This window comes from Polypterus senegalus, chromosome 4 (assembly GCF_016835505.1).
Source record: "Polypterus senegalus isolate Bchr_013 chromosome 4, ASM1683550v1, whole genome shotgun sequence".
Taxonomy (NCBI): Eukaryota; Metazoa; Chordata; class Cladistia; order Polypteriformes; family Polypteridae; genus Polypterus; species Polypterus senegalus.
Window position 1 is genome coordinate 4,303,647 of NC_053157.1, and position 20,291 is coordinate 4,323,937.

A 20,291-nucleotide genomic window follows, 5' to 3' on the forward strand; every position below is an offset into this window, starting at 1 on the left:
CTCACATTGGAAGACCACGTGTAACAACACCTGCACAGGATCCGTACATCCGAATATCACACCTGCGTGACAGGTACAGGATGGCCACAACAACTGCCCGAGTCACACCAGGAACACACAATCCCTCCATCAGTGCTCAGACTGTCCGCAATAGGCTGAGAGAGGCTGGACTGAGGGCTTGTAGGCCTGTTGTAAGGCAGGTCCTTACCAGACATCACCAGCAACAACGCGCCTATGGGCACAAACCCACCTTCGCTGGACCAGACAGGAGTGGCAAAAAGTGCTCTTCACTGATGAGTCACGGTGTTCTCACCAGGGGTGATGGACGGATTCGTGTTTATCATCGAAGGAATTGAGCACGTCTGGGACCTGTTGGATCGCAGGGTGAGGGTTAGGGCCATTCCCCCCAGAAATGTCCAGGAACTTGCAGGTGCCTTGGTGGAAGAGCGGGGTAACATCTCACAGCAAGAACTGACAAATCTGGTCCAGTCCATGAGGAGGAGATGCACTGCAGTACTTCAAGCAGCTGGTGGCCACACCACATACTGACTGGTACTTTGGATTTTGAGCCTCCCTTCATTCAGGGACACATTGTGAAACATTTTTAGTTTATGTCTTATGGTGTTGACTCTTTTAGTGTTCATACAAATATTTACACATTAAGTTTACTGAAAGTAAAAACAGTTGAAAGTCAGAGGACGTTTCTTTTTTTGCTGAGTATATATGCATATACATATCTACATATAAACAGTATATATATTAGGGGAAGAACTCAATTAAAAAATTTATCTAATTAATTAGAGGCTTTGTAATTAATTAATCTTGATTAATCGTATGTAATCGCACAAGTAAATTTGCTCCAAAGCGGAAATTTTTTTTTTTTTAATGTAAAAGGGGCGACAGAATCAAATAATAGACATGGACATGAATATTGTAAACTCAAGTTCTTTTAATTTCTGAAAAAAAAATTGAATTTAAACTGCATTTCAGTTCAAAACAGAAACAAAAATATCATCCCTGGCTAAAATTGGGCAGACTTAAAAATAAAGTGGTATTCTAAGTACTTTAAGTACATGTTCACAATGGTATTGTCTTTAAATAATAATAAGAAAAATGTCAACATAAAGTGCAGTTTTTCTTCTTAAAAAAAAATAAGGCAGAAACATAAAAGGTAATTTGACCAGCTTCACCTTTAAACTCTGAGTAACCTCAGCCAAAATTATTTTGTACATTAGGCTAACACAGTGTGATCATTGAACATTTTGTAATTAGATGTAATTAGAATTACTAACGGTCACGGAAGTCCAATGATCCCCAGTAAGAGCCACAAAGTCCGATTTCTGTAACGCATCAAATTTTTCTTGCTTTTCAGTGTCATAAAGCTGTTGAATTTTACTTGAAATAGTCTCTCGGCACGGTAGTCGGAAAGTTGGATGACCTGACGTTAACTGTAGCACATTTTCTAACCCCCTATCTTCTACCACTGTTAGTGGTCTACAGTCCAAAGCAACCCATTTTGCGAGAGAATTTGTAAGTTTGACCGATGTTGACTTACTAATTTTGGTCCTGAAGCCAATCATTTCATGAGGTTTGGGCTGCCGACATCTTTTGTTGGTACACGAACTCGCACTGCTAGTGATAACAGCATACACAGTTTCTGTGCTCGCTGTAACATGTTTTGCATTTAGATGGAACCGTAAGGTTGAAGTGCCTCGGTGGTATGCAAACTCATTTTTGCACAGTTTGCACCAAACCACGCTTTTATCAAGGCTTCCGTCGGGTAGTCTTTTGAAATGAAATTTTCCTCCGATCAGTCGTAGCAACGCGCTTCATTCCGACTCTAACATTTTCGTAGCTCTGATGTGTGCATCAATGTAATCGATGTACCAGGAAATCATGCATTGACAAAAGTTCCCCTTTGCTTGGAATTGAAAGTGTGATTAAATGCGTTATTTTTAGCAGCGTTATGGAGCACATGCATCGAAGCTTCTCAGCTGTGCTTGTGCTAAGAAAAGGAAACATTTTAAAAATAACGTAACATGATTGTCAATGTAACCTTGTGTGGTGTCTGTCCCTGAGATTTATTACTTGTCATCGCGAAGCAGAGCCTTACTGGAAATTGGAGGCATTTGAATTGAAATGGGAGATCAGAGGGTATAAAGGGGATGCGAGGAATACATTCAGAGTGTGGCGAAACCCTAGAGACAGCGTGTGTATTAACTTGTGGATTTTTCTGTGAGTATTTGGTGGCAGCGTGACAAAGTTGCTTCCGCAAGACCGCATTAGCTGCGGAGTGAAATGAAGTGAATGAAATGAGGTGAATGGGAGGGGAGATGATGACGTGACTCCCCCACCCGCCTTAACTGTCAATCCCCCACAAACACAGTCTCTGAATTTGCTTAAGCACAGCCCTTTACCATCAATTTTAACTTAGTTACAAAGTGATCAAAACTCTCGTTTATACCCTGCGTACTCTCATTAAACTTGTATCCCGTGAATATCGTATTAGTCGTGGGCATGACAAACGCCAGCGGCAGCCTGTCTATGAGCTTAATTTAAACTTCAGGTTTACACCGTGCTTTGTTTCAGAAGTAACTGCAATTATGAATATGCTTGTATGCGTCACTCGTTTGCTTCTTATTGTTTCGCTGCCTTCTCAATTGTGTAATGCATGTTTTCATCAGCGCTCTTGGGAGCTCTTCCTTCTTTTCTACGTACTGCGTTCACAGTCAGTTCACGTGACTACCTGGGCGGCGTGATGACGTAGCACGCAACTCCACCTCCCACGGCTATCGAGCTGCATTCTATTACAGTATATGGACAAAAATAGGTTCCAGTTATGACCGTTATGCGTAGCATTTCGAAATGAAACCTGCTCAACTTTTGTAAGTAAGCTGTAAGGAAGGAGCCTGCCAAATTTCAGCCTTCCACCTACACGGGAAGTTGGAGAATTAGTGATGAGTCAGTGAGTGAGGGCTTTGCCTTTTATTAGTATAGATTAAAGTTAAAGTTAAGGCCCAAGTTCCTTCCTCTCCTTACTCTTCCCAAAATTTCTCTGGGCAAGGAGACTTCACTTAGCACTAATAGAGGATGAGGACCCTTTGGAGGACTTCCTTTTGTGGACTTCCCCCCCTCACTAACCCTCTTGGCATCATTAAATATCCGGCAGCCAACCCTCGTCAGACAACTCCCCAACCCCACCCATAGACTTTCATGCCACCACACTTGACATGCTAACTCCTATACAGTGGGGTAACGAGCGCACACGCATGGCCTCACGCCAAACAGATCCTGTAGCCCACTCAGGTAACCCTCTCTCTCTCAGAACCCTTGCATGCCCTACCTGCCAATATTCTTCCACAGGCAAGTGTGTGCCCCGCTTACACACACGCACTCTTGCTTTTCCGTCATTCTGCTGTGTTTCTGTGTCTACATATCTTGTCACGCATGCGCGTCAGAGGACCTCCTCACAGGCTCAATCAAGGTGTGACAAGAGGGAGCGTTGCCACTAACTCTGCCATCTCCTTCTTTCTCCACAGTGTTGACAAGCCACCTAATGGGGGCAACCAACCGACCCTGCCACTTCTGGTTCAGCCTCAATAAAAACACCGGGCGTCCCCGGAAGGAGGCGTCATATACCCGCCGGATGGAACTCCATCAGAACAACTTTACCTTATTGCCTTATTTATCCAAGGAGCGTTTACTTTTGATTTGCTTTGTTTTTGTCTCTTTGGACACTTCAATGGGACAACTGGGTTGGTGGTAGTAGAGGTGTCACTCCTGCACTACAATGCACAACATTTATCTGCCTACTTATTGTATTTACTCTCAATCCTCAACTTTCATGGGGGTAACATTTCTAGAGATCGTGCCAACGACACTCATCCCAGTAAGACTGCAACCAATGGGAGTGCACTGTGTGTGTTTGTGTGGGGAGTGCCCCCTACAGACTGCCTGGTAGACTCCATTGTATATCATGTGACTACTAAATCCTTCATGAAGCAGCTCTGTAATTGGAGCTCACCTGCCACAACAGCGCTTGAGGCCTAAAAACATAAGGAGGTTAACCATCAAGAGTCCCATTTGTCGCTTGTCTGGTCAGCTCATCATTGTCCCAGTAGCTCGGCCGTCACCACGGTATGCACTTCAACTTCACCCCTCAGCAGGTTCTTGTTGTTGTTTTTTCATTTTTTTTAGTTAGTTAGTTCTTTTGTTCACTCTGGTGCCCCGTCTAATCCCTGCCCTGCTCGGTTACCATTTTGAAACCTGCATGTAAGGAAGCCAAAAAAAACAAAGCCTTACAAATCAGGAAGTAAGCTCAGGACTTTGTTTTATTTTATGATAAAAACACGACAGATGCTGAGAAAGAACAGCAGCTTGGGGGTCTCACAGGACCTCTCTCAGCACCATCATGAGAGTGGCATGAGCCCATGGCACAGGAATGTAAAATCTTAATTCCAGTCTCTTTGCACTTCCATATCTGTTACTGAATGTACCAAAAGTACTTTAAATATCCGAGCAACATTCCTGCTGTCTGACAGAATCCCCTGCCAGTGGTCCTCCTTTGTGACCTTGCAAGCTTCCAATTCTTTGGCTGTCTACACAGCCTGACATGTCCAGTGGAAACAAAAGTAAAACGAGGCTCCTTCTATCAGTGCACAGTGACAGAAAAACGTCACAATCAGGTGAGTGACAGCCATCAGCTTCAGTCACTCCGACATCAGGGACTTCACCTGTGCTGTTTAATTGCTTCATTTTTCCATTGGAACAAATAGATAATGTGAAAGGCAACATAAAAAATCAATCAATCAATCAATTTATTATATAGTGCCTTTCACTTCTACAGTACACCCAGAAAGTATTCACAGCACATCACTTTTTCCACATATTGTCATGTTACAGCCTTATTCCAAAATGGATTAAATTCATTTTCTTCCTCACAATTCAACACACAACACCCCATAATGACAACGTTAAAAAAGTTTACTTGAAGTTTTTGCAAATTTATTAAAAATAAAAAACTGAGAAATCACACGTACATAAGTATTCACAGCCTTTGCTCAATACTTTGTCGATGCACCTTTGGCAGAAATTCCAGCCTCAAGTCTTTTTGAATATGATGCCACGAGCTTGGCACACCTATCCTTGGCCAGTGTCGCCCATTCCTCTTTGCAGCACCTCTCAAGCTACATCAGGTTGGATGGGAAGCGTCGGTGCACAGCCATTTTAAGATCTCTCCAGAGATGTTCAATCAGATTCAAGTCTGGGCCACTCAGGAACATTCACAGAGTTGTCCTGAAGCCACTCCTTTGATATCTTGGCTGTGTGCTTAGGGTCGTTGTCCTGCTGAAAGATGAACCGTCGCCCCAGTGTGAGGTCAAGAGCTCTGGAGCAGGTCTTCATCCAGGATGTCTCTGTACATTGCTGCAGTCATCTTTCCCTTTATCCTGACTAGTCTCCCAGTTCCATCCCCACAGCATGATGCTGCCACCACCATGCTTCACTGTAGGGATGGTATTGGCCTGGTGATGGCGGTGCCTGGTTTCCTCCAAGCGTGGCCTGGCATTCACACCAAAGAGTTCAATCTTTGTCTCATCAGACCAGAGAATTTTGTTTCTCATGGTCTGAGAGTCCTTCAGGTGCCTTTTGGCAAACTCCAGGCGGGCTGCCATGTGCCTTTTACTAAGGAATGGCTTCCATCTGGCCACTCTACCATACAGGCCTGATTGGTGGATTGCTGCAGAGATGGCTGTCCTTCTGGAAGGTTCTCCTCTCTCCACAGAGGACCTCCGGAGCGCTGACAGAGTGATCATCGGGTTCTTGGTCACCTCCCTGACTAAGGCCCTTCTCCCCCGATCGTTCAGTTTAGATGGCTGGCCAGCTCTTGGAAGAGTCCTGGTGGTTTTGATCTTCCTCCACTTACAGATGATGGAGGCCACTGTGCTCATTGGGACCTTCAAAGCAGCAGAAATTTTTCTGTAACCTTCCCCAGATTTGTGCCTCGAGACAATCCTGTGTTGGAGGTCTACAGACAATTCCTTTGACTTCATGCTTGGTTTGTGCTCTGACATGAACTGTCAACTGTGGGACCTTCTATAGACAGGTGTGTGCCTTTCTAAATCATGTCACATCAACTGAATTGACCACAGGTGGACTCCAATTAAACATCTCAAGGATGATCAGGGGAAACAGGAGCTTCATGGCAAAGGCTGTGAATACTTATGTACATGGGATTTCTCAGTTTTTTTATTAATTAATAAATTTGCAAAAACCTCAAGTAAACTCTTTCTTTTCACGTTGTCATTATGGGGTGTTGTGTGTAGAATTGTGAGGAAAAAAATGAATTTAATCCATTTTGGAATAAGGCTGTAACATAACAAAATGTGGACAAAGTGATGCGCTGTGAATACTTTCCGGATGCACTCTATCTATCTATCTATCTATCTATCTATCTATCTATCTATCTATCTATCTATCTATCTATCTATCTATCTATCTATCTATCTATCTATCTATCTATCTATCTCTGTCTATTATATAGTGCCTTTCATATCTATCTATCTATCTATCTATCTATCTATCTATCTATCTATCTATCTATCTATCTATCTATCTATCTATCACTTTTCACTTCTATCTGTCTATCTATCTATCATATAGTGTCTTTCACATCTACAGTATCTTATCTGTGTAGAACTATGCTGGCAAGTCGACGTGGAGTCGTGTAATTTGACATACCCTGTGGTTTCTAGTTATGTAATCCGCCATCCTCAGGCGACAAGATAAGATCAGCAACTGCAGTCTTTCATTTTGACATCCCTTCTCACTAGAAGTCACAATAGTCATGTGGTGTAGTCATGTGATGTGATGCCAGCTTTACATCATCATTTTGACAATAAAAAAGCAAAAATATCAGTTTAATAAGTAAAACTTGAGAAAAGGCTCCCACCAGCACCGTCATGCACTCACATCCAGACAGTAGCCCCTCAGTATGATGAGAGTCGGCCAGATCAGTTCATATCTAGTGTGTTACAGTAGAGGGGCCAACACTCCGTACCCTTACTGGAGGAGTTCCAGCGTCCTGAGTTTTTGTTCACGAGTGACAGAAACAGGGAATGTGTAATGGTCAAGTGGATTGGAGCGGCAGAGGCAGTGTATCTGTGGGCACCATGCTAGTGAAGTATGAAGACAAAGCTCTCGGTTTACTGCTTGATCGACATGCCTGTCCTCACGTGTGGTCATAAGCTGTGCACAATGACCGACAGGATGAGACTGCGACTACAAGCGACAGAATGGGGTTTCTTCTCAGGGTGGCTGAGCTGATGCTCCATGTCAGGGTGAGAAGCTCCACAATTCGGATCGAGGAGAGCCAGTCGGAGATGATCTGGGCATGTCGTTACGATGCCCGTCCCTCAAGGGAGTTTCCCCCTGGAGTGGCTCTTCATGATGGGAGATTTGCGATCGACTTGTTGTTTTTGAACGACTCTTGTCGTCAGTGAATGACATGAACCGATGTGTGAGCACAAACGTATCAGTTTAGTGGAGCCTGCGTCTGTGGGCCTCCTGTGTGAAGTCATCATCGACCACGAGGACCACCTGAACCGTGAGTCTCGGCTCCTTTGATTTGTGAAGAAATCACTACCTGAAAATCTCATTCAGTTGATTTGTGAAATTAATCATCATGAGTTACACAATTTTCACTCACTTGAGATTCTGTAACCTAGCGTCTTATTTTAATTAGGCATCTTAAATGTGTTATCATGCATTGTGTATGGAAACAGGACAATAGCCTATGAATTATCATATTAAATAATTAACAATATTATTTACGCACACACAAACACATGCTGTATATCAAAATAATACACAAATTATCAACTTATATATTTGTGGTACGATCAGAAAGGACAAGGACTTCCCACCCAGAGCTCCCGCATACGGCAGATGGTAAAGAAATCAAATGAATCAAAAGAATCAATTCACTTGAATGGAACTTCAAAGGAATCAAATCAGCAAAGTGAATCATGCAGGGACCCTGCAGCAGGCCCAGGACCCCTTGAGAATCCCTAGAAATTCATTCACCAGGAAGAAGTGGAATCTGCAGTTGTGGGCAGGAACATCTGGGCTGACCTGCTGGGCCTGCTCTGCCACCTGAGACGGGTATGAAGTTGAATGGCAGGATGCAGCAGGGACGACTTGCGGCTTTACTTTGAGATTTTTGTTTCCTACTCTTCTGTCAAGTGTGTTATTTTAGCGCGAGTGTCACTCATGTGGTCCGTTTCACCCAGCTGAAGGATGACCTGGCAGAACATGCGGCGCTGAATGACGGAGCGTAAATAACAGGAAGCACTGAGGAGCCAGGAAGTGCAAACTAAAGTAGACATCCAGAAACACTTATGAAAAAAATAACAACGTGAAATCAAAGAATTTTAATGTGAAACATCACTTCTTCTGTGCTCTGCCTGTGGATTTGTTCAGGGCCACGTAGAGGTGGAAACTCAACAGCTGTGGGGATTTGGAATGACGGGAGGGTGGTGGGGTCTCAAGTTCAGTCCTGGCACAGGGTTGTCTTACCAACATCATAGGCCCCCTGGGGCAAAGTAGTGCGCTGATAGCAAAAACAGAAACATACGTGAGCATCAGAAACATCGTGGACCCCTATGCACCTGGTGCCCCCCAGGCCAGTGCCCATATATTAAGATGGCCCTGGCCCACCCTAAGGCTCCAAGTTTTCATTCCAAACGTTTTTAGAAATCAATGGGCCACTCCATCCCTCCGTCCATTTACTTTCCCAACCATCTTATCCTCGAGTGGGGTCACCCCAAGTGAGCCTCGGGCTCAGAATTCTGGGCTATTACAGTTAACCCCGAGTCAGGCCTGGGATGAGACGCTTTACAGTGTTGAGCACAGAAAACAATCAGGAACTGAATTCTGCTGCCATCTAGTGGATGAAATAACATCAAGCTGCTGAAAAAAACAAAACACCAATATTTCTTTACTTTCTGCCACCTTTTGGTAACTCTAAAGTAACTCATTAATATTCATAAGGCTTTTGGTAATGCTAAGGTAACTCATTAATATTCAGGAGCCTTTTGGTAAGGCTAAGGTAACTCATTAATATTCAGGAGCCTTTTGGTAACGCTAAGGTAACTCATTAATATTCATGAGCCATCTGGTAACACTAAGGTAACTCATTAATATTCATGAGCCTTTTGGTAACACTAAGGTAACTCATTAATATTCAGGAGCCGTTTTATAACTCTAAGTAACTCATTAATGTTCAGGAGCCTTTTGGTAACGCTAAGGTAACTCATTAATATTCATGATCCATTTGGCAAACAAAAAAAAATCTGTAAAGGCAGTTGTAGAATGAACTGAATGATGACGTGAATTGGCCATCAGACGCAAACACAGACAACGATAACTACCGCATGATATGTCGCTGCACGACCAAACCGCCATGACATGCCTGTGGAAATCAGATGCGTGAAGCTTCATTGCGGTGCGACAGTAGCTACGTGACAAAAAGGAAAAATAACTGAGCTCGAGTCCAGGGACGAGCGAGAAGTTAGCCACCTGATGCTTTTCACAATATGCCAACTGTGGGTGTTTGGGTCGGGGGAAATGTAGATGTCACTACGCATGGCACTGTGGTGGGTTTCAGTAACACAAGGGGTGTGTCGATCACGAGGGTCAGGCGCTGACGTGTGCAAGCAACGGAGAAACAAACATGAAAAGAAACTTGCGCCTACTCTCACAATTGTGACCTCGGGCTGCGCGTTGGTGACGGGTTCAAAAAGTGTTCTGAACCTGCAACAGCACAGCACTGGTCACTCGACTGACCTCTTCTACTGCATGTATCTTAATGTTTTTGTATTTTCACGTTTCTGTTACACATCGTCATTTTTGTTTGATTTTTTTCCGGGTGTAAACAAAATGCTAAACAGGCATGTAAATGGCACCGAGAAATGTGAATGATAAAGAAAATGATAAAAGAACATCAAGAATGGTGAACATCCAAAATATCACAGCATGCAATTAAATGAAGAGAACAGAATAAAGGCTGGCTAATCAAACCATTAGAGACTGCAGCCACAGGGGGGCGCCAGAACTCAATTTGAGAAGAGCTGACCTGGAGGGTCTTTAACTAAAGGGGGTGCAAACGAATGACTTGGAGGGTCTTTAACTGAGGACAACACCTAAGGAACCACAAATGAACGACTCAGAGGGTACTTAACTGAGGGGGTGCAAATGAAATGACTCAGAGGGTCCTTAACTGAGATCAACACCCAAGTAGGTGCAAATGAACAAAATCTGCACGTTAACAGGTTTTCAGGTGCAGTTTCAAGAACATAAAAAGCAGACCCCACCACTGGAGCCGTGCAGGTTCAGTAGTTGGTATGTGTGGCGCCAGTCAATGTTATTTAAAGAATGAAACTTTGTGACGTGCAATTTGTGCTCATTGAAGGAAAAACAACTTCCCAGAAAGGATGACATTTGACGAGTGCGCCATTTACGCAACAAGCATGAAAAGAAAAGGCGGCCTCAGCGAGCAGATTTCATTCCGACTGAGATCCTAATCTCAGCATTATTGTAGAGTGGGTGTGACATGCCGGTGTCACCAAACTGGGCTGGCATGGGCAAGTGCAGGTGTGCGTGAGTCTAAAAATGTCACTTGATGGAACGGCGCATACCCTGTAGGTGTCCCATTTTATAGAACAAGGACATCACTTGAAATGCACCCTGAGGGACTCACAGCAGCAGAGGTGTGTTTAAAATGTGCCTAGCAATGGACTGGCACTCCCAAAATGATTGACCCATTGTGGCTGGCAAGTGGAATGAAACCATTAATTAGCTGAGATCTTACTCTATTTATCATCTTAAACTTGGTGTGTGACATGTTGGTGTCTCTAAACTGGGCCAGTGCGAATGAGTGCAGGTGTGTGTGTGTCTAAAAGTGTCAAGTACTGAAATGGCACTCACTCCAGGGTGACCCATTTTGGCTGGTAAAAGGAATGAGGTCATCAGCTGGTCACGTGTAACTGGAGAGGTTGTCCCTGCTCTTGTGGTTAAGGGAGCCACCAGGAAGAGAAAGTGAGGCAGTCAGAGTGTGGATGTGTACCTACCAGTGTGATGGCGCCACCTACAGGGTGGGTGGGGTAGGCAGGAGTAGATCGCCCTCCAATGGGTCTGAATTATAGCAATTCTGTGCAGAAAAAGTGGGGCTTAGATTTCTCCACAGCGCTGCCAGTGACTGATCTCCTGTTAGAACATACGAAATCTGACAAATGAGAGGAGTCCCTTCAGTCCATCAAGCCCCTGTTTGTTTAGCTAATAGCTAAGATGTCCCAGCCTCTCATCCAGATTCTTCATGAAGGTTGTCGAGGTTTCTGTTGACAGCAGTGCTGGCACAATCAAGAATGAAGTTTAGGGGGCAATTACTTTTTCACATGTGTGATACCAGTGCTACCCAACTTTGTTGTCCTGCAGTAACTCAAATAATCATCTAAAAACTGCGCATTGTGTCTCCTCGGGCTGTCTTTTTGTATTGTTCTGAATCTGTTAGGAGATCAGGAACGATTAAGTGTTAAGGAAGAGCAAAAAGAATGGAAATGAGGAAGGGGCAAATACTTTTTCACAGGACTGTATATAAACCGAACATTTTGTAAAGTGTATTATTTGGAACACGTGTTAAAAAAATACACAACAAGTATAATCTTTAAAATTGGGAACGTCGTCAGGTTGTCAGCCCCAGTGTTATCTATTCATGTTTTTTAAAACAGACCCACGTAGGACAGAAATATTTTTTTTAATTTATGATTTTCCTCCATTTGTTTCCCTTCTTGTGACTTTTTCCTTAATATATTATAACAGACATGTCAGTTTTTAAATCCAGTGGTGCCTCTTAGGGGTTCGCTTTGTCACAGGCCATAAGCAGTGAAGTGCCACCGGGCTGTCAGCTGTGGACTAAACATTGGGGCATGCTGCCATCTAGTGGACGCTTCTATAACCGCACATGGCAGCAGAAATCAGCTTGTGGTTCACCTCACATCACAGGTTCAGTGCTCTTTCACCGCTAGTGCCTTGTCGCTCTCGGCTCATTCATTTGTGCCACTTTATGGTCAGTTTGGGTCTAATATGGATACTGGTGTTTCAAAAGTCAGCACATGGCCATGCCATCTCCCATTGACAAATATTGGGTCGACACGAAGAGCTTTAAACGTGGCACTGTCCTAGGATTCCATCTTTGCCACAAGTCAGTATGTGAAATCTCTACTCTGCTAGATGGGCCCCAGTCACCTGGAAGTTCTGCCATTGTGAAGTGGACGTGTTGAAGAGCAACAGCAGCTCCATCGGGAAGTGACAGACCACCCAAACGCACAGATCAGGGTGCTGAAGAGCATAAAAATGGTCTCTCTAATCTGTGGCAACACTCACAACTGCCTTTGGAAGCAGCATCAGCACAAGACCAGTGTGTCAGGAGCTTCATGAAATGAGACTAGACAGCCGAGCCGAAGATCAAATGTCAAGGGGTCAGCTGGTGTGGCGCAAAGGATGCCACCCACCTTTGGACTCTGGAGACGTGCAAGCGCAGTGATAAATCACAATCCACTATCTGGCAAGTCAGATGGATCCGTCTGGCTTTGGTGGACGTCAGCAGAACGCTACCTTCTGGACTACAAAGTGCCAACGCGCATAGAGTTTGGTGGAGAGGGGGTGTCACATGTGGGCTTGAATGAGGGAAATTCTGTGCCAACCGGGTTGAGTACATTAACCCTTTCTCTTCTCCTGCAGACCATTCTCGGGAAATTCCACCTGGCCCCCTGATGACATCACTTCTGGCTCTGAGGCCAATGACATTATTCTGGGTTTCTGACCCCGATGACGTCACTTCCGATGCCGATGACATCACTTCCAGTTCCGACCCCGCCGACGTCACTTTCTCTGCCTATCCTTAAACACCACCATTTTCCACCTATGCACCAGTTCCGTTTTGAACTCCATGAAACCAGTTGCTTTATTTTGTCTGCCACCACCTGCAGTGTACGGAGGCGACTACCCCAAACCTCTTTTGTGTTCTTGTTGTGACAAGGGGTAATGGAAGGGTTTGGACTAGGCCCCTTGTCCCAGAAGGTTTTGGACTAGGCCAAGTTCTGTTCTAAATCCTGGCTCCAGCAGTTCCAGTGAAGGCCATTTGACATTTCAGATAACTGGCAAGAGTTTGTCAAAGACCCTTTTTTTTCCTCGTTCGGCCCGACTGCCCCCCTGCCCACAAAGTCAGGTCCATAAAGATATGAAGGAACTCGAATGGCTCACTCAGAGCCCCAACCTCAACCCCACTGAACGCCTTTGGAATGAACTGGAGCAGCGACTGTATGCCAGGTCTTCTCGTCCAACCTGAGCTCACAGGTGGTCTTTTGGCTGGAGGGGCACAAATTCCCACAGACACGTCACTCCTGAATCTTGTGGTAAGCGGAGTGCAAGCTCTCAACACCATTATCAATGCCCATGGGTTTGGAATGGGATGCCCAACAGGCTTGTATTAGTGTGACAGTCAGGTGCCCACCCAAGTCTAATTGGGTGTAAGTAGGCCACCTCACTTTTCGACAGCCCTATTAAAGACAAGATAAAGACACCACGTGTCCCCCTGACCAAGACAAAATGTGACCTCTCAGCAAGACAACAACAGTGGGCGACCCACCAGACTGCCCTCCAGAGCCAAGGCTGAGTATGGCAGCCATCACTCACAATGCCAGTGTGACAGGAACATCTGGAAAGGATTCTTTCTCCTGGAACTGCGCCCACATGATGGAAATGACTCAGAAGGACAGATCGAGGGAAAACAGTGACGGGGATCTAAAGACTTGGCATCCTCCATGGCTACACTCACAGAAAGGAAGGCGCGATGAGGTATGCGAGGCAAATGTGGGCATGAAGGACCGTCATGCAGCAGCCAGATGTAAGTACGGCGAGGGGCGACTTACCTGCGCATGCAGTCGAGGGCGCGGATGAAGTGGTCCCGGTGCAGGTTGTGCTCGTCTCTCAGCAGGGTGCACTGCTCCAGCGTCACCGACATCGACGTTCTGTCTTTGGCACTTTTACAGCTGGTAAAGCGGATCCCGTTCAGCCTCCGGCAGATCTGCAAACACAAAAGAGCTGCAATGACGAATGACGATCGTGGCAGCTTGTCCAGTCTGCAGAAACGACGGATTTAAAAACATTTACAAAAAGGAAGGGGGCACTGGATTGGTATGGATTGAAAATTTCAGACAAAATAAAAAGAATAAATTAATAAATGTTCTGTGCAATGAGACAATTGATTCCATCCACCTTTATTAAAAGATAAATATTTGTTTCTTTATCTCTGTGTCCATCTGGTTGCTATGTCCCTGACATTCCAACAGATGGCACAAAACAAACATTTGTAGTAATTAAATGCATTGCATTTGTCATTCCAACAGATGGAGCATCACAAACATTAAAACTGCTTTTACAAATCCCATACTAAATGGCATATATGGGAGCCTGCACTGATACAGCGCATTGCCGCACCCACCACACAACAAACCACCTCAGGATCCCAAATTAGGACCTGAGCGCAGCTGTGCAATGGGTGATACCTCAGTACCACATTAGTTTGAATGGGATGGAACAGTGTGAGTATGGTACAACCCTACTGGGACACCAATTTGTTTAAGCGACATCAGAATCAACCGGATGATCGATCGTGAGGTAACGGAAGGTGACCTCCAGCAAGATGGAGCAACGTGTTACACATTGGCAAGGAGCATGGCAGAAATGGAGTCCTTCTTCGCCAACTGGGTGAAATTGCTGCTATTCCCCAACCCTGAGACGTTTGCGAATACGTTCAGGAACACAGAGCATCGCGTCGAAAAGTGTCTGGCAGAAAAAGGAGACCACTTTCAGCATCACATGTAATGCAATCGATTATAGAAACGTCAAAGTAGAGAGCAGAATTTTCTGGTTCAGACTGCTTCATCCTAATGGGAGTTACAGCAGAATATTCAGGGCCTCTTTCGACTGACTCTTCCTGTATATGGAGATACAGTGAGTACAGAAAAGATAGATAGATAGATAGATAGATAGATAGATAGATAGAGTGAAAGGCGCTATATGATAGATAGATAGATAGATAGATAGATAAAAGGCACTATATAATTAAAATACAGATAGATAGATAGATAGATAGATAGATAGATAGATAGATAGATAGATAGATAGATAGATAGATAGATAGATGGATAGATAGATAGATAGATAGATAACAAGCACTATATAATTAAAATACAGATAGATAGATAGATCTAGATTTTCTCATCCATGTTAGTTTCACTTCCCAGCTGCCCTGATTAGGCTCATTGAGATCAAGATCTAGGAGGTACAGGCCTTTACAGACCACATTAACTCAGTGGACACCAGGGATGACTCCAAGGATAACCGCCTGGCTTTCCTGGATTGTGCAGTCATCATTGGGACTGAGGGAAAGCTAGAAATAGAAAGCTACAGAAAGCCCACCTACACTGACCAGTATCTTTTGTTTGACTCACATCACCCACTACAACACAGACTAGGAGTTATCAGGACTCTGCACCACAGAGCAGAGAACATCCCCACTTCTACAGAAGCTAAGAAGAAGGAAAACAGGCATCTGAAGACCTGTGGTTATCCCAAGTGGGCCTTTAACAAGGCAGTATCTTGTTCCAGAAAAAGGACCAACGGTAGAACCATACATGGCTGATGTGTCCGAAAAGTTAAAAAGGATTTTTGGAAAACACCACATACCTGTCTGCTTCAAACTCACTAACACACTGAGACAAGAGACTCGTCCACCCCAAAGACTGGAGAAGAGCAATGTAGTATATGCTGTTCAATGCAGCGAAGAGTGTCCTGAACTGTACATTGGAGAGACCAAACAGCCGCTACACAGGAGGATGGCCCAGCACAGAAGAAGTGACACCTCGGGGCCGGAATCAGCCGTGTAGCTCCATTGGAAGATAGATAGATAGATAGATAGATAGATAGATAGATAGATAGATAGATATGAAAGGCACTATATGATAGATGTATAGATAATAACTTTGTATAATGTTAACGTTTACCCCCCGGGTATAATTGAAGAGTCACATAGTGTGGGGTCTCCTCAGTCTGTCAGTGGAGCAGGATGGTGACAGCAGTCTGTCTCTGAAACTGCTCCTCTGTCTGGAGATGATCCTGTTCAGTGGATGCAGTGGATTCTCCATGATTGACAGGAGTCTGTCTGCTCAGCGCCCGTCGCTCTGCCACAGATGTCAAACTGTCCAGCTCCGTGCCTACAATAGAGCCTGCCTTCCTCACCAGTTTGTCCCTCTTCTTTATGCTGCCTCCCCAGCACACCACCGCGTAGAAGAGGGCGCTCGCCACATCCGTCTGATAGAACATCTGCAGCATCTTATTGCAGATGTTGAAGGACAAAGGACACTCATTTGAGGACATTAACATACAGATATTGGATAGAGCAGACAAGTGGTTTGAGTGAGGGGCGAGGGAAGCTTTGCACGTGCAAATCAACAACCCCTCACTCAACAGAGGTGGAGGCCTTAGCCATAACCTGTTTTCAGTTTATCATGCTGCCCTTTCATCCATCCCCAGGAAAATCAGGCCCAATTCACACCTCCACCAGGTGGACCACTCCTAACGACCCACTCTATGGTGGGGGTATTAGGGGCTGTCAAAATGTGTGACGGTTACATCTACCCACACCTCCCCCTTCCCTTGTCTTTACTCAACAAGGCTAATCAGGGCAGGTGGGAAGTGAGACTAACCTGGAGGATAAAATTGTGGTCTCTAACAACATTTTTCAGACTGACGAAGCTGCTTGGATGAGCAGTGAAACGTATCTACCTAACAAGATGGAAGTCCATTTGCCATGACATAAGCTACCAGATATTCAAGTGCTCTTGTAAGTCTCAGTCTTCCTGCTCAACAGCACCATCTGCTGGGGCATGGAGGGGCAGTGCCCCTCATACCTTTTACCCTTCTTGGCTTTAACCCTGAGCATGAGTTGGGCTTGGATTTCTGTGCAATTACGGTGAACCCCGAGTCAGACTCAGGTGTAATGATACACTTTTAACACCGACATCCCCTCTACAATCTGGTAACCAAACTCCGCAACCTCGGCATCAGCAATCTCTCCTTGTCATTGGACGCTGGACCTTCTAACCAACAGACCCCATTCTGTCACATTAAACAACCCGACATCCTCTACAACCCTCTGATCCTGACTACTGGTGCTCCACAGGGCTGTGTGCTCAGCCCTCTCCTGACCCATAACTGTGTCTCTTTATATGGCTCCGACTACATCATGAATTGCGCAGACGACACCCCAGTAACAGGACAGATCGGTGACAAAGGCGAGTCACCCTACAGAGAGGAGGTTCAGCACCTGGCAACAAAGTGTGCAACACCAAAAAGACCAAAGAGCTCATTGAGAATGACCTGAAATCTAAAGGCAGCAGACGCACTCCCATCCAATATAATGGGGCTAAGGCAGAGTGTGCTTCCAGCTTCAAATGTCCACATCTCTTTCTGGGACAATAAACACTTCCAGCGACTTCACCTTCTGCGGAGGCTGAAGAAAGCCTGCCTGCCTCGTCAGATTCTGTTGAACTTTTAGTGCTGTGCTGTCGAGAGCAGATTGACAGACCGCATTACGGTGTGGTATGGCGACTGCTCCGTAGCTGACAGGAAGGCCCTGCAACGGGTGGTGAAAACCGCACAGGACGTCATTGCAAACCATCATGGGCCTGGAGCACACACGGCGTATGTGACGGGCATCATCGAGGAGGCCTCACACCCCAACCATGGACCGTTTACCCTTCTCCTATCAGGGTGGCGCCCAGCAGGCTCAGGCGCACCGTTCTGAACTCTCAAACCTAAACACTCAATAGCTGACCTTTGTAAAACACCTCGACTGAGTCCACTCAATATTTGCCCCCCACTCTTCTTTACAGTTGAACTGTTCAAGTTCGGTCACATTGGCTGGTGAGCATTGGTTGTCTGCTATCTTCAGATCTTTCCACAGATTTTCAGTGTAATTTAGGTCTGGGCTCTGACTGGCCACACCAGGACATTCACGTCTTTCTCCTTCAGCCACCGTGTGCTCAATGTTACTGTGTCCTTCAGGTCGTTGTCGTGTTGAAAGGTGAACATTCTGCCCGTCTTCAACTCTCTGGCAGAGGGTAGCAGGTTTTCCTCCAGAATTTGATGGTGTTTTGCCCCCTCCATTTCTCCTTCTACCCTAACGAGAGCCCCAGGACCCCCACATCAGGATACTGCCCCCTCCATGCTTTACTCTAGGTATGGTGTATTGTGGATGGTGAGCTGAATTGGTGGACCGTTTGGTATCGAGGCCAAATAGTTTGATTTTGGTCTCATCTGACCAGAAGACCTTTTTCCACTTGGCATCAGAATCTTCAAGGTGCATTCTGGGAAAGCTCAAACGAGCCTTAATCTGGCCTTTCTTGAGAAGTGTGACTCTCATGAAGAAGCCACAATTGTGGAGCGCTTGTGAAATTGTTGTCATCTGCACACCATTAATGACCACTCTGTGCCAACAAATCCCGTAACTCCTTCAAAGTGGCCATTGGCATCTTGGTAGCCTCTCTTACCAGTTTCCTCCTTGCTCTTCCATCTAGTTTGGAGGATCCAGGGAGGGTCCTAGTAGTACCAATCACTTCTTTATGATGGACTTTACTGAGCTTCTTTGGATTGATAAAGCCTTTGAGATGTTTTTGGTCTCCATCTCCTGCCTCATGTCTGTCCACAACTCTATCTTGAGATATTGCGAAAGTGACTTGCCACCCCTGGACAGTTTTGTGCTGTCAGTTGCTCTACCAAGGAAGGGAATGAATGGACCAGGAACAGCTTCACTAATCACACTCATTACAACTGAGCACAGGTGGAAGGAAACCAGTAACCTCAATGGGAATGGTGGGCACTGACACCTGAGTGAGTTTAGGAGGGGGGTGATCCTTTATTAATCTCAGTAGGTCTTGTTTTTGAGTTTTTAAAATTCTTCTGAACTGTAGCTGTGATATCTTTCACTTGGATATTAGAGACTGCATTGAGGAAATAAAGCTGGAAAAAAATTTGGTTTGTGTTTTCATTTAAGGCTGTAAAGCAAAAGAAATGGGAATATTTCAAAGGTGGGATTCTTTTCATAAAATATCTATCTATCTATCTATCTATCTATCTATCTATCTATCTATCTGTATTTTAATTATATAGTGCTTTTTATCTATCTATCTATCTATCTATCTATCTATCTATCTATCTATCTATCTATCTATCTATCTATCTATCTATCTATCTATCTATCTATCTATCTATCTATCTATCTATCTATCTATCTATCTATCTATCTATCTATCTATCTATCTATCTATCTATCTATCTATCTATCTATCTTCCAATGGAGCTACACGGCTGATTCCGGCCCCGAGGTGTCACTTCTTCTGTGCTGGGCCATCCTCCTGTGTAGCGGCTGTTTGGTCTCTCCAATGTACAGTTCAGGACACTCTTCGCTGCATTGAACAGCATATACTACATTGCTCTTCTCCAGTCTTTGGGGTGGACGAGTCTCTTGTCTCAGTGTGTTAGTGAGTTTGAAGCAGACAGGTATGTGGTGTTTTCCAAAAATCCTTTTTAACTTTTCGGACACATCAGCCATGTATGGTTCTACCATTGGTCCTTTTTCTGGAACAAGATACTGCCTTGTTAAAGGCCCACTTGGGATAACCACAGGTCTTCAGATGCCTGTTTTCCTTCTTCTTAGCTTCTGTAGAAGTGGGGATGTTCTCTGCTCTGTGGTGCAGAGTCCTGATAACTCCTAGTCTGTGTTGTAGTGGGTGATGTGAGTCAAACAAAAGATACTGGTCAGTGTAGGTGGGCTTTCTGTAGCTTTCTATTTCTAGCTTTCCCTCAGTCCCAATGATGACTGCACAATCCAGGAAAGCCAGGCGGTTATCCTTGGAGTCATCCCTGGTGTCCACTGAGTTAATGTGGTCTGTAAAGGCCTGTACCTCCTAGATCTTGATCTCAATGAGCCTAATCAGGGCAGCTGGGAAGTGAAACTAACATGGATGAGAAAATTGTGGTCTCTAACAACATTTCTTAGACTGATGAAGCGAGCAGTGAAACGGATCAACCTAACAAGAAAGACATCCAGTTGCCATGACTCAACTACCAGATAATTTCACCTGGATGAAATTTCACCATTATCCATCCATCCA

At 44.8% G+C, this 20,291-nt stretch overlaps 1 protein-coding gene across 10 annotated transcripts in view; it reads right to left on the bottom strand.

Annotated features, from left to right (window-relative positions):
* The window catches only part of inpp4b (inositol polyphosphate-4-phosphatase type II B), a 506,601-nt gene that overhangs the window by 63,069 nt on the left and 423,241 nt on the right, over nucleotides 1–20,291 (bottom strand). For 9 of the 10 annotated variants that reach the window (XR_005633279.1, XR_005633278.1, XR_005633277.1 and 6 more), the window contains one exon: nucleotides 13,986–14,140. Coding sequence is in view for 7 of the 10 variants with exons in the window: in XM_039750186.1 (XP_039606120.1) it covers nucleotides 13,986–14,140 (155 nt within the window). In the remaining 3 variants the exon portion in view is untranslated. Of the gene's footprint in view, nucleotides 1–8,414; nucleotides 8,609–13,985; nucleotides 14,141–20,291 lie in introns of those variants that run through there. The other variant, XM_039750185.1, reaches the window with a different exon arrangement.